Below are 22,496 nucleotides of genomic sequence, written 5' to 3'. Positions count from 1 at the left end.
CTGACCGCGCCGGCGAGTGAACGATTGACTGGAGCGAACGAGTGCTGGGATCATCCATCACCCCGACTGCTGCTGTACTCTGAACTCTATCCGGTGCAGTGAGGAAGTAGGTGCTCCATTACAGACATGGCGACTGTGTGTGAGCTGTGGGATGCTGCTCGGCCGGCAGGAACTCTCAATGCCTGTGCTGGGGTCTGCTGCGTCAGCAGCAACCTTCAGCTAAGGTCAGGCAATTAAAGCAGCCTCCTTGTGCCTCTGCCATTAATATTCCACGAGTGCAGCCTCGGCCAGGAGCATGAGGCTTCAGTTTTATGAGCTCAGGGATCGATTTCCATGGAAATTGCTCCTCACACAGGTACGGGGGATTAATTAAACTGCACACTGATTAGCAAAATGAGCCGGCCCACATTTTCCTGTGTGCTCAAGTCAAGTGCACCCAGCACGCTTAACTGAATGATTGATCCTTTTCTGTGCATTTCCGACGAAATCTATTATGCAAATTGGGGCGGCACCGTGGACGGCAACATTTTTCTGCTCAAATTTGAATTTAATTCGGGGTTTTCCCTTTGGACGCAATTAATTTCCCGCTGTTTGTCTGGTAGCCGACTCTGCAGTGAACATTCGCCAAATGGGAAGAAAAAAATCTTTCAGAAAAAAACCCGAAGTGCTAATTGTGTCAGCAATCTTTGGCCAATTAAATGGAAAGCACGAATGTGCCTTTGATTCTCTCTCCCACTTCAACTCTCCCCAACCTCCACTCGAGAAGGCCACACGTCGCTTGGCATCGCGACGCTCCGGAATATTGGCCCCGTGGGTGGCGACTCAATCCAGCTCCGCCCATTGGCCTGGACACCTTCGCAATTGAGGCGTTCCTTCTGAACGCATTTTACAGATTAAATATTTGAATAATATAACTGAAATACTACTCTCGTGTGCACATCACATTGCTGAATCAACTATTTATCAGATACAAATAACGAACACCCTGTTCTCCTCTGCTACCGTATCGTCCCATGTAGCCGCGGCACACGTCCAGAACCTGTGAATAGGTGCGTGATTTTAGTAAAACTGTCATGCCATTACCACAACAATATTCACCAAGCATATTTATTTCGTTCCTAAAGCATGAGAGTGAGATGGAGCACACGATCCACCACAGCATCAAGACAATCCCTGGAGCGTACCAACCTGAGACCGATCCACGTGACTCACACCTACGAGTGTCTCTGCACGTGCATGTGGGGAGCAGAAGTACGGTGGTTAGCGAACTGCGCTGTTAACTTGGTGACCACCATCAGATTGAATATCTGAACCAGTCCTAGGCCCCCTCTAGGTCGACCTTCCCTTAAATGAGTACCTGGTGTGTTCTGTAAACATCAGCACCGGGGAGACAAAGGTAGCCGGGCGGAATACTGCCCAGGTCACAACGTCGGGCACCGTTCGGGACCCTATCGGTGCTCGCTGAAAGCACTTACCCCTCCCCCACGTTCTGTAGGGCGACGTGGTGGGTATTGATCTTTGCATGTGCGCTTTGCTATGGTGAGCTAGGAATGGGACGTCTTGCAAAACAATCGCCAAACGTTGGCTTTGTCTGGCCGCGTTCCGTTTCAACGCAATGGTGAATGAGGGCTGTTGGAGGGTATCGGCTGGAATTTGAAATCGACTCGGCTGCCACGTTCGTGGGAATTATGGAACATTCTGAAGACGTGAGGGGATGGCACCGTGGTGGAAGAAGACAATTTCCCAGTGATGAGATCCCAGGGTGCCAAAGTCGAACTTATCCAGCCGGGTGGCTCAGTGGCAGAGCGAGAGGCTGGAAAATAAAATCCTATTTTGGGGTTGACTCAAACCATCATCCCTCCAAGATCGATCAAATTAGTACCACTTTCATAATAAAGGTTTTTGGGTTAGATCGCGTTTATTTATAAATGTGTCGTAACCCTCCACCATCCGACACGGCCAATCAGCAAAAAAGTGTCACGTTGACAAAAGACAAATAATTCACTACTTTAGCCCACCGGTGTGTTGAAGAGTGAATCAACACACCGGTGGGCTAAAGTAGTGAATTATTTGTCTTTTGTCAACGTGACACTTTTTTTGCTGATTGGCCGTGTCGGGTGGTGGAGGGTTACGACACATTTATAAATAAACGCGATCTAACCCAAAAACCTTTATTATGAATAATATTGGTCGCGAAAGCCTACATGTCAAACTAGTACCACTTTGTGGGGAAGTCCACAGTTGTTGCTCGATGGATAGACTCACCCCAGCCATAAAAATGCGGAATTTCCAGCAGTGACTCAGGGCTGTAAGTGGGAAATGAGTACCGACTCGATGCTCATTTGAGCAGAAATCGCTTGACTTGACCTAAGCCAGCTGTGAGGGGGAGGGTAATGGGGCAGATGTTACGAATGATGTTAATAACGATGTTACGAATGGAGAGAGATATTTTTGTGGCAAAGGCTCCGGTTTTTTGTTTTTCATCTTGACCTGTGATTACGTTCACATAATGATTAAATGTATCTCATCACAAACTGTATTTTAGTAAACAACATGGCATGTGACAATTCCAGTTATTCATGAATATATCAAATGAAAAATGGATTTGGTATATATACAATCCGATTCCGTCTGAAGATGCTTCCATGTAATGTTATTTGATCTAACGTAGAGACTACTTTGCATTTCGCTGGCTCCTATGACTTGTGCAGAATAACTGGAACAATGTACCGAAAACAATCATTCACATCGCTCTGGAGAATAACTAACAACAAACATAAGCAGACAACGCGCCTCATTCGCACCTCATAACAAATAAAGACAATTATTGCACATTTTCATCAGCCGCACGGCCTTCTGGGAATGCATAATTTCTGAAGAATAAGTTCAAAACAAACAAGCAAACACTGGATTAGTATTGGCATTCAGTGTTGGGCTTGTTTGAGCCAATGTTGGTGGACTGCCAGATGCCTATAGGCAAGGACCCTCTCCGTTAGATGCGCATCTTAGTTCTTATGCGAAACTATAGATCACACAAATAAATCATTGGCATAGTTGTGGAGAATATAAATAACAAAATAAACAATCAGATAATAAGCCTCCTCCCCATATCTCCCAGAAGGATGTGGCTGACAGGATGTATAAAACATCCTCGTATTTACAATGCGAAGAGCGAGAGATGGGAATGAGGTGCATTATCCAATGTATACGTGCACCACCACCACCACCCATCACCACGCGAGAGAGCGTGAAGAGTCGTGGACCGACGATCTCTTCTTCGCTGCAAATAGTTCCACGGAATTGTTTGCGACAAGAGTCTGACTTTGCATCATGCAGCTGTTCAAATAAATCCACGTCAAGACAAATTGCTGCGCAATACCCGCAGCGCGTGTTCACGTCACGCAAGTAGCGATAGCGCAAGATTTGACCACCAGGGCTCAGAGGGCCCAGCGCTGCCACGCTACGTCTCGTGGCCTCACATCCACTCCAGAATGGATCACGGTAAAAAAAGTGGCCGTACGTAGAGGACGCGTAACCACTGTCCCCACCACCATTCTCATTATTATTCTTTGAGTCTTTCGGTAAAGTCACGTAGATAGGTTCAAAGAAACTACGACGTTTCGATCACAACACAAGCGGTCGTCATCGTGAAAGGGGGTTAGCTTCTAAAGGCAAATTGTTTATAAAAGATTTGAAATGGGCGTAGCCCAAATGTCAGCAGCCAATGAGAATGTGAGTGGTGGGCAGCGACCGAGACGGTGGTGGGTTTTCCAAAGGGATGCCAGGTGAAAATTAGCACGTTAATGTGAGAGATTAACATGTTAATGTGAGAGATTAACATGTTAATGTGAGAGATTAGCATGTTAATGAGAGAGATTAGCATGTTAATGTGAGAGATTATCACGTTAATGTGAGAGATTGGCATGTTAATGTGAGAGATTAACATGTTAATGTGAGAGATTGACATGTTAATGTGAGAGATTAACATGTTAATGTGAGAGATTGACATGTTAATGTGAGAGATTAACATGTTAATGTGAGAGATTAACATGTTAATGTGAGAGATTATCACGTTAATGTGAGAGATTGACATGTTAATGTGAGAGATTAACATGTTAATGTGAGAGATTGGCATGTTAATGTGAGAGATTAACATGTTAATGTGAGAGATTGGCATGTTAATGTGAGAGATTAACATGTTAATGTGAGAGATTGACATGTTAATGTGAGAGATTAACATGTTAATGTGAGAGATTATCACGTTAATGTGAGAGATTAACATGTTAATGTGAGAGATTGACATGTTAATGTGAGAGATTAACATGTTAATGTGAGAGATTGGCATGTTAATGTGAGAGATTAACATGTTAATGTGAGAGATTATCACGTTAATGTGAGAGATTGACATGTTAATGTGAGAGATTAACATGTTAATGTGAGAGATTAACATGTTAATGTGAGAGATTAACATGTTAATGTGAGAGATTAACATGTTAATGTGAGAGATTGACATGTTAATGTGAGAGATTAACATGTTAATGTGAGAGATTATCACGTTAATGTGAGAGATTAACATGTTAATGTGAGAGATTGACATGTTAATGTGAGAGATTAACATGTTAATGTGAGAGATTGGCATGTTAATGTGAGAGATTAACATGTTAATGTGAGAGATTAACATGTTAATGTGAGAGATTATCACGTTAATGTGAGAGATTGACATGTTAATGTGAGAGATTAACATGTTAATGCGAGAGATTGGCATGTTAATGTGAGAGATTAACATGTTAATGTGAGAGATTAACATGTTAATGTGAGAGATTAACATGTTAATGTGAGAGATTGACATGTTAATGTGAGAGATTAACATGTTAATGTGAGAGATTGACATGTTAATGTGAGAGATTAACATGTTAATGTGAGAGATTATCACGTTAATGTGAGAGATTATCACGTTAATGTGAGAGATTAACATGTTAATGTGAGAGATTAGCATGTTAATGTGAGAGATTAACATGTTAATGTGAGAGATTAACATGTTAATGTGAGAGATTAGCATGTTAATGTGAGAGATTATCACGTTAATGTGAGAGATTATCACGTTAATGTGAGAGATTAACACGTTAATGTGAGAGATTAACATGTTAATGTGAGATATTAACATGTTAATGTGAGAGATTAGCATGTTAATGCGAGAGATTATCACGTTAATATGAGAGATTATCATGTTAATGTGAGAGATTAACATGTTAATGTGAGAGATTAACATGTTAATGTGAGAGATTAACATGTTAATGTGAGAGATTATCGCGTTAATGTGAGAGATTAACATGTTAATGTGAGAGATTAACATGTTAATGTGAGAGATTAACATGTTAATGTGAGAGATTATCGCGTTAATGTGAGAGATTAACATGTTAATGTGAGAGATTAACATGTTAATGTGAGAGATTAACATGTTAATGTGAGAGATTATCACGTTAATGTGAGAGATTATCGCGTTAATGTGAGAGATTAACATGTTAATGTGAGAGATTAACATGTTAATGTGAGAGATTAACATGTTAATGTGAGAGATTAACATGTTAATGTGAGAGATTAACATGTTAATGTGAGAGATTAGCATGTTAATGTGAGAGATTATCACGTTCATGTGAGAGATTAACATGTTAATGTGAGAGATTAACATGTTAATGTGAGAGATTATCACGTTAATGTGAGAGATTAACACGTTAATGTGAGAGATTAACACGTTCATGTGAGAGATTAACATGTTAATGTGAGAGATTAACATGTTAATGTGACAGATTAGCATGATAATGTGAGAGATTATCACGTTAATTTGAGAGATTATCACGTTAATGTGAGAGATTATCACGTTAATGTGAGAGATTAACATGTTAATGTGAGAGATTAACATGTTAATGTGAGAGATTATCACGTTAATGTGAGAGATTAACATGTTAATGTGAGAGATTAACATGTTAATGTGAGAGATTAACATGTTAATGTGAGAGATTATCACGTTAATGTGAGAGATTATCACGTTAATGTGAGAGGTTAGCATGTTAATGTGAGAGATTATCACGTTAATGTGAGAGATTATCACGTTAATGTGAGAGATTAGCGTGTTAATGTGAGAGATTAACATGTTAATGTGAGAGATTATCACGTTAATGTGAGAGGTTAGCATGTTAATGTGAGAGATTCACATGTTAATGTGAGAGATTAACATGTTCATGTGAGAGATTAGCATGTTAATGTGAGAGATTAACATGTTAATGTGAGAGATTAACATGTTAATGTGAGAGGTTAGCATGTTCATGTGAGAGATTAGCATGTTGATGTGAGAGATTATCATGTTAATGTGAGAGGTTAGCATGTTAATGTGAGAGATTATTATGTTAATGTGAGAGATTATCATGTTATTGTGAGAGATTAACATGTTAATGTGAGAGATTAGCATGTTAATGTGAGAGATTAGCATGTTAATGTGAGAGATTAGCATGTTAATGTGAGAGATTAGCATGTTAATGTGAGAGATTAGCATGTAAATTTGAGAGATTAGCATGTTAATGTGAGAGATTAGCATGTTAATGTGAGAGATTAGCATGTTAATGTGAGAGATTAGCGTGTTATTGGAAGATCGTAGAGCCGCCACCACCTTTAGGTCTGCGTGCGAAGTTGGCTGTGTTAGTGAGAAATTTAACCTGCTAATGTAAAATCGGAAAGCCGAAAATAACAACTAACATCGGAAGGTGGCAAGATGGAAACATCACAGCCTGTTATAACTTGAACTGGTTGAAAACGTCCTTCCAATGATTGCTAAGTTTGTTACCATCTTCTCGGTTGCGATTGTGTCCGTCTTTATATATGAATGTCTTCATAAACGATTCTTTGTTGATAGCCAGTGGGTTTGCAAAGTACTGTCGTCTTAGAGAAATCAAGTTCGTGTGAGCCCACCGTATTAAAACAATGTCAGCCACGGCCGAGATATTGGTCCTACCGTCTTTCAGATCTGCCTTATGTTCACTAGCACGGTCCGAGACATGTCGCTTAGTTTCCCCAATGTTACTTCTGCCGCAGACACAGCTTAGTTTATAAACGCCGGGGTATTGCATGTCAGGGATCACATCCTTCACATATGGGATCAGATAAATAATTTTACGTACTGTGTGAAATCGAACCTGTATCTTGTGTTTGCCATGATTTTATAAATATTTTTGGTGACCCCTGCTATGTATGGCAATGTGATGGTTTTGATTGGGTCCTCAGATGGTTCTTTCCCAGTGGTTGGGGTGATAGCTTTACATATTGTGTAGTCTGAATATCCATTTATCTTGAGAGCTTGGTGTACGTGTTCCAATTCACTGGCTAGGTGATCATGGTCGGAAATACATCGAGCTCTATGGTGTAGAGTTTTGATGAGGAAATTATTCTGGGATGGATGGTGGTGGGAATCTGGTTTTAGATATGCATCCGTATGGGTGGCTTTCCTGTAGACAGTGTCCTATTGAGCCATCTGGTCTCTTTTCGATTAAAACATCCAAGAATGGTAGCTTCCACCTCCATGGTGGATTTTATGGCTGGGTGTATGGAATTGATGTGGTTGAGGAATTGACCCAGAGCCGGTCGGCAATGTGGCCAGATGATGAACTTGTCATCTACGTATCTCTTCCACAAGGACGGGCGTAGAGTGGATGCCTGGATGGCATCTGTCTCAAAAATGTCCATTAAAACATTGGCTACAACTAGAGATAAGGGAGATCCCATTGGGGTGCCGTCAACTTATTTGTAGAATGTTCCATTCCAGGTGAATGTAAGTGTTGGTGAGGCAGTGTCTCACCAGGGCCGGTACATCAGCATTCAGTCCTTGTTGGACCAAATCTTCAATGATTGCAATGGTGTCAGGCACAGGAACTTTGGTAAACAAAGAGACTCCATCGAAACTAACGAGCAAATCACCTGGAGATAGTGAGATGTCCTTAATTAACGATACCAGGTGAGCTGAGTTGAGTACAGCTGAGGTGGTCTTACCAGTGAATGGTTGTACGGTCTCAGACATAAATCGGGCCACTTTGTAGGTGGGTGAGTCAATGGTGGAGACGATAGGACGAAGGGGTGTACCTTCTTTAATGATTTTTGGTAAGCCATACAATCTGGGTGGTCTAGCAGCAGAGGGTTTTAAGGAAACCCGCTTGGTTGGTTCGATTGAAGATGTCGAATCGGTGATATTGTTGGTTTTCGTAACGAGGCTGTTGGTGGGATCTCATTCTCACCATTCTCACCACACGACCACCACCACACACACCACCACCACCATCGCCTATTTAATTTGTCGTTCACAAAACACTCCACAAAGGGTGTTCTCCGTGTGTAATGATCACAGATATTGCGAAAAATGTAAACAAACATTACTTTCAATTCAAATATGAAATTAACAGGGTTGTAAGTCATATAACTCAAGCAAAAGATGTTTAATATCGCTGAGGATAATCTGAATAACATACAACAAAGACAGATTCCCTGTATAGCCATGCAGGCTGCTGGGGCACGTGCTGTTAGCGAGAACTTATTAAGGCCAATTCGGTACACGAGACGCCTTTGTCTACCCAGTACTGAGGCTTACATATCACACCATGTACTCATTTCAAGCTGAGTCGACCTGAGAGAGGTCCAGAACCGGTTCAGATATTCGTCACTGATCTTGGGCAGGAGCGGGAATCGAACGCCAAAACGTCGGGTTCGTTGTGTGGTGCTCACCGCGCCACTACCATCGAGCTGACAAGCGCGCACACTCGTACGAGCCTTTGTTCAAAGCAGCCGAGCCTCACCGAGACCAGAGTCTCTGGGTGCAAAAGCAGAGCTTAGCGCTGTGCATGGGTGTTGGGGTTTTTTGTTATTATGATGCAAATCTACTTATTTTTTTCTTTGTAACGACTAAATACATTCGTTCAGGAGAGAACGTGCTTGAAAAGAAAAAAAACTGAAAATTGCAAGCATTTATGTAACTATTCTAATTCCACGGTTTACTGTACAGAGCACGGTGGACTCGTAGACCCTGCCATAACGATCACGCCCATTTCTCTGGGAGACTCGCCATGCCCTCTGGGCACAAATGCCCTCTGCCCTCACCAAAACAAACCCCTACCACGAGCCAGATTGCCACTCGGCGTTTGGTGTAAGGTTCAGAAATCTCAAAACCCATTACCAGAGCCTTTAGACCAGGGGTGTGAGACGCGTTCCTTGCCTAGAGACATCGCCGGGTAACCCGCATCACGACTAATAAAAACTTTTGGCAGGTGATGAGTTCAAACCCTGGTTGCGAAGTTAACTCGGCTCATCATCCCTCCTCTGTCAATGAAATGAGTACAATTGTTTACTTCCCTACGGACAGACTCGTCCCCACCATAGGAACGTGACATTTACACCACTGACGCAGGGCTGTAAATATATGAGCAGTACATGAATGCTCATTCGAGCAGGAATAACTTAATTTATGCCGACCTGATAAGTGCAGCTAACATGCTTGCAATGATGGATAAAGCCACGTGCAGGCTGTTTAGAAGTGGTAGGCCCTGTGTGGCCACGGGCCGCACAAAGCGAACGGTACGGGTCACGGGACCCTGGTTGTAGAGTGAGGTTGCCTTTGAGCCGGCGCCCAGCCACTGTATTAAAAAATAAAAGACCGCGACAACGCATACGAGCACCGTGGACAGACCCGTGGTCTTAGCCGGGCCGGCTATCCAACCCTGGCCACAGCGCAGGGTGTAGCCGGCATCTATCGCTCGAGAAACTGGCAGGCACCAGAGCCCCGTGTCCGGCAGGGAGATGGCCAACCACCGGCTCATTGTGCTCTCGTCATTCCGCTCATCTAGGAATTACCAATTGGAGCGATCCTTGTGGAGGTTTTTGTTCCGACTCGATATGCACAAATAACATTGACGTTCTGTAAGCGTAAATGCTCGTGCAGCAGCAGCAGTCAATTGGCATTCATCGATTTATTCTTAATTTTTTTTTTAAACCACAACAATGACTGATCGGTCTTCCGTTGAGGTTTATAATAATGTGCCAAGAGCCAACGGCGATTCACTCGAGGCCAGGGGGTACACGCCGGGTGTTTTGCTGTTGCAGCAGGAGAGGGGCGGTACCAGGCGCCTCACCTTTTGCACTCGAGATCCAAACTATCCAAATGTCTCGCTCGGCCTAGAACTATCAAAACTGTGCAGTGTAATGTCAAATTTTTTACAATACCAGCAGATCTTGGCACAAATCAATTCCCGCTACCCGCACTGTTCAGGTCAAACCCAGACACGTTGCAACCCAAGGCAAGAACTCAATGCAAACATCAAACTAGGAGTGTGTGGGTGCAGCCTTCTCCGGGTGTTTGAGGAATGACAGCACCTAGCCAGAGATGCCGGGCAAACTGTGCTCACGGGAAACGTCAACGCGTTGATATCGCCAATTAGACAGCCCAGCACAGCAGTTGGGTGTTTTGTACGTTCACGTAATTGAGCGAGCCCTTAAAACACCGCAATGTGTCGCCAGACTTGCTACCGGCCGGCCTGGGCTTGCGTCGCAGAACCGGCACACGGCGTTTCAATCATCGTCCGCCGTTCTGTCGGCCTGCCAGGGACCCGCGCAAGCAACAGCATATGGCAAACCCACCGCCGATGCCATGACTTCGGGGCTTATTCGGCAATGTATGGGGATTTGTTTGCCGCTTCTAAATGAGCAAAGCCATTTACAATCTGGGCTCTCGGAGAGAATTCTCCCAGGGCACACGCGCTGCCCCGGGGGGAAGGGGGGGGGGGGCCTCGTCGCAACGGCCGCCAGATGGCCCGGACGGCCACGTGGTTCTTACCTCGAGGACATCTCTCGCGGCATTTCTTTTGTTCATTTGAATCCACGAATGCGAAGACCGCTGGGAAGAAAGCGCGTGGCCTTTAATCCTCGCAACTCCCAGACGAGATGAGGAGTGCAGGTTGGGGCACAGGAGGGGAGGAGTGCAGGAGCGAGCGCTCTCGTGGCCGGGACGCGGTATCCGCGCTGAAAACGACCTCGAGACAGCGCGGCGGTGGCGGCGTCGTGGGGAAGGAGTCACGATGGAGACATTTGGAAAGACGCCTCTTTCCCGTGCATATTTTGCCTCTCCACATCAAAAACTATTTTTGTACACATTATATCAGCCACAAGGCCTTCTGGAAGTGCATTACTTAATTTAAAAAAAACGTGAACAAGGCAAAGTGAAAAGTTAATTGTTCTTAAAGAAGGAGAGTGACGAGATTAAGGCAAGTTGAGCCAATGGAGAATATTTACACAAAATTGGATGAAATGTGAAGAGCGCACGCTGGCTTCAAGCGGCTGGGAAACTCTGCAGACAGAAGCGGTCTTATCGAACACTCAGAGGAGGTTTCTTGAATTTGCATCCAGATTTCATCGTAGTTTTGCCGTGGGCCTTTTTTTAAGTCAAATCGTGTCCACCCTTGGTTGCCATAGTTTCTCCAGCTCGCTCATCCGCCGAGCTAATGTCTTCTGGTGATGTACTCTGCGCTAGCCCACTTCGTTTTCACACCAAGCACAATCCGACATTTGCATGCGTTATCTGTCCAATCCCTGCATTTCTCCTCGCGTCTCCATGTTACTCTATTTGCAGCACAGGTCTCAGTGTCTTGCCATGCATGGGAACGGGTTTTTGGTTATTTCTCGTGTGGTTTTCACCGTTTGGAACACAGCGTTGTTGATGGCGGTGTTTAACATCCGTTTGTCACGGCTGGCAGCATGACGTGATCACAGGCTCTCCTGTTCATGCCGAGCGATGTGTCGCTGTTCACGATGTCGGTCTGATATCTCTTTGGTTGATGTTGCTCCAATTTCCATTTTATTTGCTCCGATTTCGATTTGCTGCAATCCCTCGTGCATCACCCCATTTATTTATTTATTTATTGCATTTCTTTATTTGACTGCGTCGCCAACACATCTGGAGGTGGGGAAGTTCTGCTCAATTACGATTGCGCCTTTATTCCTCAAATAAAATGTTCAGAAATATTTTGCAACGTTCCTGTGAATGACTCTGGCGAAAGTGCGTGGTGCCGTTCACCCACCCCTCGTGTGCCGTGCCGGCCTTCATTCGGTGCTCGCTCACAGCACTCACCCCAGAAGTATGTTAAGGCTTCAGGGGAGGTATTTGTATCGTCTCTTGTACGTTGCTGCTTTCTTCGTGAAATCTCAACGTAGCCAGACATTCTTCTGAACAAGTGAAGGGGCCTCGGACTGCGAAAGCATGGAGGACTGCGTCACTTCTCACCGAGTGAAATGTCTCCTCGTAGCCAGCACAGTCCACACGCAATGCGATTCGATAGTCATCAGCATTCAGCATAATATGACGGGGAGTATGTATGTGCCCGGTGGTAGAGGCCTGCGTTGTTCACACGGATGCCGGTTGGCTTCAGTGTTCCAGTGGTTGCATGACGAGCGATGTTCATGGACCAGTGCTATGCGTGCCTTAACTTCTCAAATGGATCTGTACGTTTTCAAATCGGTTGTCTCAATATTTGAATCAAAGCATGAGTCCATCATCGCGGTATTTAATTTCTGTGCAAACATTTTGCAAACTATGGGAGATAATGTTGTTCCAACGGCTAGTCACGCATCTTTAATGATGACAGGTTTCTCACAGATCACGAACCCTGTCCCACTTCATAGCACAGGACAGCTCCACAATTATGAGCTGTTCCTAGTTTAAACAAAATCACTCAGGAAAATGTGCTACGGCATAATAAATATAATTACTCATCCTGCAGCCAGTTCCTTCCTCGCTGTATTTGATAGCCAACATAAAGCGGTGAGATTAATCGAGGATCAAGCACTCTCCAATTCACTCACCAATTCACGCCAGTCACTTGCTCGCTCACTGGCTGCCACCCGCCTCTATATCACTCTTCTATCACGACTACCGGTTACTGTTCCCTCGATCTTCACTCGTTCATTCCTCCATCTATGTTGAGTACTGTCTACCAGACACTGACCGTTTCGTCTCATCCACGACACCGCCCTGCAGGTCACAACAGCACACCCATACACCCACTCACCACACTGCAGGTCACAACAGCACACCCATGCACCCACTCACCATACTGCAGGTCACAACAGCACACCCATTCACCCACTCACCATACTGCAGGTCACAACAGCACACTTCACTTCTTCCCCCGCACTGCGCGAATTTCATCCCACCATCTATTTCTCCAAGCTCTTATGATAACATTTCTAAAACTAAAAAACACTCTTGACCGTTACGACTTTGATCGTTATGTTTATTACAGGTCGCTTGTTGTTTTGGAACTTTGGGCCTGTGCTCGACAACTGGAAGCGAACTCGGCTCCCACACCTCTGACTCGTGCAATGAAGAACTCTCGTTCAGTGTTCACTTTGCCATTTCCATTGATTCCGTCCGATACTCCGTTCGTGGATCATACAATACGGACCCACTAATTGATCTGTGTAATGTCTTCAGTGAAATACCGCATTACTCCAAAGGCTCTGGAATTGACAGGAAGTTCTAATTAAAACACTCAATTCCAATTGATTTTCAATTTGTAAATGCGTGGAACACAGTGGAAGGGGATGAATCCTAGCTTACTTATACACAATTCACAAAGCGTACTTCGTATAAGTAGCAAGTGTATGTATTTAAAGACTGGAGCAAGATCACGAGGTTTTGCGTTTGCCCTCTAGCTGTGACTGAGTACGAAAATTAAAAGTGATTTCCTTCTGCTCAAAAATGGGCATTGGCACTCATCGCCTGTTCACAGTCCTGAGCCAATGGCGAAAATTCCACATTGCTATGGCGGCGGCAGAAGTATCTCCAACATTGTACATTTCTGATGGGCTGTGTCTGACCCCAAACCAAGATGCGAACTCACACCCTTCCGACTGCGAGCAGCTCGCTCTGCTGCCGAGGCTCCTGACCGGGGCGCCATTGGGCGCGCAATTCGACTTCGCGTAGTACGGACATTCTGAAGACCACCACCAACAACGACGACGGCGAAACACGTGCGACTGCTCGGGTGTGGGGACTTTGAGGGCCGTGAGGAGTACGACGCAGAGCAACAGCGGCTTCGCTTGGCTCTTTGCGATTCTCAGCACCGAGGTTCACTCTCTCCATTGCGTAACTGCAACCTCCCGAGCGCGATGTAATAGATCGCGAATGCGCTAAGTGGGAGTTGATGTGCCTCATGGGGCCAATAAGAGCGCCAGATTACTCTCGGTACGTCGGTAACCCCGCACAGGAGAAGTCGTATGCGATGCGCCGTTGCGTCTCACTTTCGGGTTTTGGTGGCGCGTCGTCAAAATCAACACGCGATAGGGGTGAGGTCGGAGAGCTCAGGGTGGGGGGCACAGCCCAAGGGGGCGAGGTCGCCAACCACACTCCCCTCCATCCACGCGCGGCCTCCGCGCCTCTGCCAGGCCCCCCACATTTTAAAGCCACCATGAAATCCACAGCCGTGCTTTTCTTTCGCGCCGTTGCGGAGCGCAGACCCACAATGTTACGTGGTCAGCAACAAACAGTACTATCAAAATTTTATTCGAGAAGAGTTGGAACACGTTTCTAAAATTGTGCAAAGTTATTCATAGAGCTTGGGGAAAAAGAGACGATGGGAGGGAATTTCAAAGGTGAGCAGTGCAAGGGAAGACGCAGCGAGGGGAGGTGACCTGCAGTGTGGTGAGCGGGTGGCTGAGCGAGTGTCTGGAGTAGTTGTGACCTGCAGTGTGGTGAGCGGGTGGCTGAGCGAGTGTCTGGAGTAGTTGTGACCTGCAGTGTGGTGAGCGGGTGGCTGAGGGAGTGTCTGGAGTAGTTATGACCTGCAGTGTGGTGAGCGGGTGGCTGAGCGAGTGTCTGGAGTAGTTGTGACCTGCAGTGTGGTGAGCGGGTGGCTGAGCGAGTGTCTGGAGTAGTTGTGACCTGCAGTGTGGTGAGCGGGTGGCTGAGCGAGTGTCTGGAGTAGTTGTGACCTGCAGTGTGGTGAGCGGGTGGCTGAGGGAGTGTCTGGAGTAGTTATGACCTGCAGTGTGGTGAGCGGGTGGCTGAGCGAGTGTCTGGAGTAGTTGTGACCTGCAGTGTGGTGAGCGGGTGGCTGAGCGAGTGTCTGGAGTAGTTGTGACCTGCAGTATGGTGAGCGGGTGGCTGAGCGAGTGTCTGGAGTAGTTGTGACCTGCAGTGTGGTGAGCGGGTGGCTGAGCGAGTGTCTGGAGTAGTTGTGACCTGCAGTGTGGTGAGCGGGTGGCTGAGCGAGTGTCTGGAGTAGTTGTGACCTGCAGTGTGGTGAGCGGGTGGCTGAGGGAGTGTCTGGAGTAGTTATGACCTGCAGTGTGGTGAGCGGGTGGCTGAGCGAGTGTCTGGAGTAGTTGTGACCTGCAGTGTGGTGAGCGGGTGGCTGAGCGAGTGTCTGGAGTATTTGTGACCTGCAGTATGGTGAGCGGGTGGCTGAGCGAGTGTCTGGAGTAGTTGTGACCTGCAGTGTGGTGGTGCACGCTGTGGATGAGAAACCAACAGTCGGTGTTTGGTAGAACGAGACTTCTCAACATGGGCGGAGGAATCAACAAGAGTCAAGTTCACGGTAACAGTGAAGCCAGGTGAGCCAGGTACAACAAGCCCAGTAAACAGATGTTATATGTATCTCTAGCGAGATTATTGGACGGCCTGGATCACATTGATGGTATAAATAGATGGCTGAGAGCAAGTTGGATCGCTTGTGGAACACCAAACTTGATGGTTTGTGGATCCTTTCGAGGGAATGTCCCACTACACAACCTTGGCATCACGCGCCCGCGACTCAGCTATCAGCAACCACGGCCACCGTGCCCGCAGAAGAGACAGCTTAACTGCCCAGTGCACCAAATCACGTTTCTTTACAGAGCCGAGCGCGGAAAGGAAATCCTCGCCTCGATGGATCCCGCTGGCAGCTTGTGTTGTACAGGATGCATCCGAAGTGGTCACTCAGAGTGACCACAACATCGGTTGGCTGGGGCCTGGGCTGTGCGTGTTTGCCGTGACAGAGCCGCGTGTGATTCAATTATTCAAGCTGGCAGCTCAGAGTAAGGCACAGTTTGTGGCGGAACTTGTAAAAGTTGTCGTTTTCTTCCGTGCATACCCCCACTGATATTTTCAGCCCTGGACTTAATCGGTCCTTAAATAATAACAGTTTAAATGGTCCCCAGAGTAAGCACTCCAACAGGCAATCTCATTAAGTCACAGATATGGTTCTGCACGAAACGATCTCCCACACTCGCACGTACAACCGGTCTCAAATCATTTACATCTCCAATTTCAATCTGATGCCGCGCGGTCCTGGCTCCGCCTGTACTCCAGCACTGTGGAGCCGAGAGCAGCGAGGTTTGGTGGATCACACACAGATCTGTTGTGAAACTCCCTTCCCATGGGCGTAACTTGGCTTTTCGGGAGACAGAACAGCAAACTGACTAATCGCCATCTGTTTCCATCTGTTAGGGCGATAGTATTGTCCCCTCGCACACGTGAGTTCTCCGTTCTTTGGCTGGAAACGTCTTCAAATAAAAACCCAATGCAGGACTCTCCTGAATAATCCTACGACTGCTGGATAAATAAGACTATAGATAGATGTATTAGATATTTTATAATTTATTCAAACTCACTCACACAGCTATTACATCACGAGTGCATTATACACAAAACCCGCGGTGTGCTCCATCAAATTATTTTTATTGATGCATTTCAATGGATGAGATATTAATACACACTATTATATTCTTTGAGTATTTCGGTAAAGTCACATTTCGATCGCAACACAAGCGTTCGTCATCAGGATGACGAACGTTTGTGTTGCGATCGAAACGTCATAGTTTTTTGTTATTTTCTTTGAACCTATCTACGTGATTTTACCGAAAGACCCAAAGAATATGAATTCCTGCAGTCACGAAAGCTTTGAATCAAGATTTACATACACACAGTTTAAATTTAAGACGTTAATGTGTTTATGTGTCTTCGGTCTAGTGTAGCGTTTAGCGCGCTGTGCTACGAACCTGGCCACTCGAGTTTGATTCCCACTCACGGCCGGCACTAGAGACGAATATTTGAATCGGTCCTGGGTCTCTCCTAGGTCGACTCAGCCTTAAATGTGTGACTGATGCAGTGTGTAAGCATCAGCACTGGGGAGAAAAAGGTGGCCGGGCGTGGTTCTGGCGTCCCACCCCCTCGTGTGTCGTGCCAACCTTCATCGGTGCTCGCTAACAGCACTTGTCTCAAAAGTGTGTTAAGTCTATAAGGAGGATCTTTGTCTTGTGTATGTACACTCGCAAATACATTACAGTGTTTGCTGTGTTGTGTGTCAATCGACACCCTAAACACCCTTGGCAAATGAGATGCTCCGTCAAGGAATTTTGCAGATGAAATATTTTAATAAAAGAGTAATGCATGTTTTTGCCGAGTGCTAAAGGGCACTTTGTGCTTATTAAAACTGTCACTCATCCCCCGCGAACGAGAGGGACACGGGGGGCCCGGCAGCCCCGCCTGTTGTCGACGCACTCGCGACACGCTGCATCTCATGCCGCGTGCCCGTGGGTGTGCACACAGCGGCCGCGTGTCTGTGAGGACCCTGGCTGGTCAACACGAACCCACTGGGACCATTGCCCCGCGTTCAGCACCGCGCGCTCTGACGTAACGGGAGGCCAAACCAAGGGTGAAGTGCGTCAAGTCGCCCTATGGCGAAGACTCTCCGACGAGGCCCTCAGTGACGGTGCCACTGCAGTGCGTCGTGAATCTTCACCTCACCCTCTGACAACTTGATCAATACGCAGACAATACCGCCTCGTTTCTCGATGTCTGTCCCTCAAAATGCACAATCACATTATTATTTTATTGATACACGTCACCAAATTACTTCAATATCGGAACAATGGAAAACGATTTACAATATTATTTTAATTTGTGTTGAGGTGATGTACCCAAAGTTTTCGAGTTCCACACGACAGAATAAATAGAAATGCGAATCACATTGAAGACAACAATCCCGTCACGCTGAGTTTCGTGACTGGCACGCAGGGAGGGCAGCGTGGTCCTCAACCCACGAGCGCTGCAGATTCACAGCTGCCCGCCCTACACCGCAGCTACCCACACACTGCATCCAGTGGCTTGCATGCATTCTAATAAAAGTAAGTCACTGGGACGGCATTTCACTACAGCGAAGCAGCCGAGGCTCATGCGAGCAGTGAACGTGTGGAGCAGCATCCGTTCCATAGTCGTTCTGCTCTACTCGATAGATTCTAAAGTTGTTAAGTTGATGAACGATCCAGCACTCGCTAATTCACTCCAATCACTCGCACGCTGACGGTAAGTCGTCTCCTATCGCTACTGCCACGTGTCCACCGTTCACTCTGTTGACGACTGTGTCGTCTCAACCACAGCGTAAGTTTAACACGCATGCTTTCGCGACCATTATCATCCATATTGGTCGCGCTGCAGGTGACAACAACACGCTCACTCAGCCACGCACCCCACACCACGCACCCCCTCTCCACACTACAGGTCACCTCACTTCTGCTTCATCTCTTGCACTGCTCCTCCACTTTGGAATTCCCTCCCATCGTCTCGTTTCCCAACCTCTTATAATAATAACCCTGCTGATTTCAAGAAATATGTTGAACTTTGAAACATTTACTCTTATCTATTGCAAATTTAAAATAGCCGTTTGTTGCTGGCCGATTGAAGTTTAGACCCTTTGTGCCTGCGAGCAGAAGTTGTAAGAAACGAAACAAGGATGTGTACTGTGAGGGCGCTGCGCGGACTTCCTTCCAATCAAACGCCAACAATGGGCAATGAGAAGAGGTCCGCAAGTACAGCTAATCCTACAATAATGAGCAAGGGATTGCAAGCAGATTAATTTCAACAAGCCGCTTATGTTAAAGAACACTGTTCGTTTCTAAGGAGGGCTCGACGTTTGCATGTAGAACTGCTCTTCAATGGAGCTGCCAGAGCGGTGGTGTAAGGTCAGCGTACCGGACTTGCCATCTAGGGGTACGCCGGTTCCATCCCATCTCCCGGCTCGGCAGCAGAAACAAATTTCTTGAAGATGCGCGAGACTGCGATACGCAATCCGCGCGCTGCCCGATGAAGAGAGCGGACGAGCCCGTTCACGAAAGAGAAGCAAATCGGACATTACCCACCGGCAGCTCCCAGTGGCAGGCAAATGCCCTCTTTAGATCTCGTGACCTTTGAAGCCAGGGGGGCAGCGCTGACAATCCGGCGTCTGGACTCCATATATTCCGACGGAACACCGCCCGCTTTCAGCCGAGATATTTGAATGGGGGTGTGTTCATAGGTTTGTCAGATCTGTATTTGAAGCCTTGTGCCCCGAGACGGGGTCACTTTTGACACAGACCGGTCGAGCGGTCGCCGTTCCACCTGTGCAAAAGACTCATCCGCCGATGCTGTAATTGATCACAGCCCAGGAGGGTGTTTGCACATGCAGCGCAAATTAAACAAGATGGTTTAGATTGCTTTGATTTACATTTTAATGCCGTTCCAATTAGGGCGGCGTGCAAGCTGCCGAAATGAAATAAAAAAAATTACTCCGCTGCGGGAACAAAGCAAATTGTTTGGAAAGGCGCGCCACCGAATTTTCACTACCATTGAAATGTGATAAAATATAACGACACCTCGGAAGAAGTCGCGCTCACAACACGTCCACACACATCGTTTGGTGCGTACGCTGCTCAGATGCAAATGTTGGTACACAATGGGAACTGCGGCATCCAGGCGATTGTTTTGTTTTCAAAAGGCAGCGACAAATGTGCCGGGCTAGGTGATTACTTGTGACTATAAATTATATTAATTATCATCCAGTGATTGCTGTACTCCATAAAATTAAGCAATACTAACTTTTGGCGCAGCTACATTTTTATTGGCGATGTCAGGTAATTTTATAGCGAATGAAAACCCTGGCTTTATTTTAAAGGCCCTCAGCGCGTGCGACTCAATCCCAGTCCCTGCGTGGGGCTCGCCAATAGAGGCCAGCCCCGCACGGCGGCCAGCCCCGCACGCTCTCACAAGCGACTATCCACAGGCTCCCTCGACAGTCCCTCTTTCACCTCAAGTGGTGATTAAACGAACATTAGCTTTGTATATTTTAATATAAAGTCTAATGATTATTTAATGCTGTGACGTCGATAAGATACTCCCTGTGAATATTTCACGAAATAAGTTTCGTTGTGTAACGCAATAAATGAGCAGACAATTGTGGAGTTATTCATACATTTGGGAGGAAACCAGAGCAACTGGAGCACCCAGAAAAACCCCACGCGTGTGAGGGGGCAACGCTCGATTCCCCAGACGGAACAGGCAAAGAGGAGTTCACGGGAGCACTACGCAGGGACTGGGATTGAGTCGCACGTGCTGGCTGAGCGCCTTTAAAATAGAGCCAGATTTGTATCATTCGCTTCAAAATTATCTTAGATCAGCAATACAATTTGTGTGGCAAGCCAGGCTCTGGCTCCTCCTCAACGAACCACGGTAAAGGAACATCACACATACTCTTTGGTTTTATTCGGTAAAGTTGTATTTTATCTACGTGACTTTACCGAATAAAACCAAAGAGTATGAATCCTTGCAGTCACGAAAGCTTCAAATCTAGAACATCACACATTTGTGTGATCCACCAACCGTCGCTGCTGCCTCCAGTGTTGGATTACAGGCCAGGTGCACATCCACGCCCGCACGGCTCACCTGAACTCCTTCACAATCCTGGAGACGCACAGGCCACCTCATTCTCATGTCTGTCCCTCCAAATCAAAAATAAAATCGCATTTGTTTGTACACATCTCAAAAGCCGCAACGCCTTCTGGGAGTGCATCATTTCACCGGCAGTGGTTATAGAACGCAAACTTGGGACTTTGATATTCAGTGTCTCACCAGCATTCGTGCTTTCTTTTTGCGACTATTGATCAAATTATTCTGAAGTTATTCACTGCCAGAAGGACATGCTGATGGGATGTGTTAAATATACCCCTTTAATGTTAGTTTGTATGTGGCGCAACGGTTGGATGAAGGAGGCGAGGCGTCTGCTCACGTTGACGAATCACCACCAGTCACCTGGTTGCTATGACGTCAGCGCGTTCTCGTACGAATCCTCACGAGGTGCTTTTAATCGCAGAAGGCACCGTCCAATCTGTCAGGAATCAGCGGTCCGTGTGAACCTCATTGCTGTGCTGTGTGCGTCGGAGCTTTCACTTGCACCTCCGATTAGCACGGTTGGTTACGTACGGTGCAAAAGAAGTTCAACATACGGACTCCACCACGCTGCTGCTATTCCTTCACAAACTACAACCAGCCGAGTCTCCTCTGAACTCGATCCCCTGTGCCACCCGCCACACAGAGTTCAAAACATGCGGGCCCTGTGGAGTAAAACACATCCAAGCGACGAATTATTCTTCAATGCCAGCCACGTGTGTAGTCAGCACACGGCAGCTTATTGTCACTCTCCCCAAGCTGTGAAAGTAAAGAGCCTTGCTGAAGTCAAGAAACGCGTTCTCGTTCTTAACTATTTAACATTGACAGAGCTATTTGTTGCTGGCCGCTGGACGTCTGTGCTCAGTATTGGTGAAAGAAGACGCCCTCGAAAACCGGATGGGACCTCTCGGAGAAAGTGATGATCGCCTGCACTGAACGTTCAACGGCCCCACCCGTATGTCTGATATCTTAGGCATCATTAATAAAATCATCATACATGGTACTTGTATATCCCGTCGTGTATGCACATTTGCATCTCCAAAACCCTGTCGTGGAGTTTATAAAGCGCACAGGTTTCGTATTAGAGGCGCGGTAAACCACAGACCAGGCAGCCAGAACCGGCGCCAACAAATGCCCAAGCTCCGTGATCCTACATTGGGATGTCTGACCAACTCCATTAATGAGCGTTTACCCACGAGGGAGGAAGCGGAGTAACCCTGCGTGGCGTGCGAGGTGGTGAGAGGCTGCATCCACTCTACTTGCTGTACTGCCAAAACCTTGGCAGGGCAGACGATGGCGCCACTGACGCCCTGGGATATGGAGCTTCACGCAACGTGCGTGATCCACAAACCCTACTCATGTAGACGTGGGACACTATTGGACATTGCTTCGCCTCGCCGGCACAAACAGCATGCCATGGGTTCATGGCATGTGGTTTAAAACAATGCAACGGGGCTTCCTATTGCAGCTGTTCACGGCATGCAGGTTAATCGCCTATGGGTTAACGCCGCACACACAGGTCGACATCACAGGCATTGCATGGGTTGACAGGAGACTGGCTAACGGAGTACAAGAATAGGGTTTTCCCCTTTTTCTGGAAACAAAACCGAAACCTTTTTAACAAGGAATTATGTCTGCATTAACCAGAATACTTGTGGTCAGAATGCAAACAAAAAACACTGATAATATATACATTATATTCTTGGTTCTTTCGGTAAAGAAACAAGAATATGAA

General features: G+C 46.4%; 1 protein-coding gene across 2 annotated transcripts in view; it reads right to left on the bottom strand.

The window, feature by feature from the left end:
* The window catches only part of LOC116950467 (uncharacterized), a 38,524-nt gene that overhangs the window by 9,902 nt on the left and 6,126 nt on the right, over window positions 1-22,496 (bottom strand). The window contains exon 4 of one of the 2 annotated variants that reach the window (XM_076072975.1): window positions 8,316-21,426. The exons of the other annotated variant lie outside the window; for it this stretch is intronic. Within the exon in view, the coding sequence (XP_075929090.1) occupies window positions 14,671-15,588 (918 nt within the window). The 5' untranslated portion in view covers window positions 15,589-21,426 and the 3' untranslated portion in view covers window positions 8,316-14,670. Of the gene's footprint in view, window positions 1-8,315; window positions 21,427-22,496 lie in introns of those variants that run through there. 2 annotated transcript variants of the gene reach the window in all.

Source organism: Petromyzon marinus, chromosome 39 (genome assembly GCF_048934315.1).
Source record: "Petromyzon marinus isolate PM22_M1 ecotype Great Lakes invasive population chromosome 39, UKy_Petmar_22M1.pri1.0, whole genome shotgun sequence".
Classification (NCBI taxonomy): domain Eukaryota; kingdom Metazoa; phylum Chordata; class Hyperoartia; order Petromyzontiformes; family Petromyzontidae; genus Petromyzon; species Petromyzon marinus.
The sequence above is the reverse complement of the archived record's forward strand: the minus strand, read 5'-3'. Positions and strand labels throughout refer to the sequence as shown.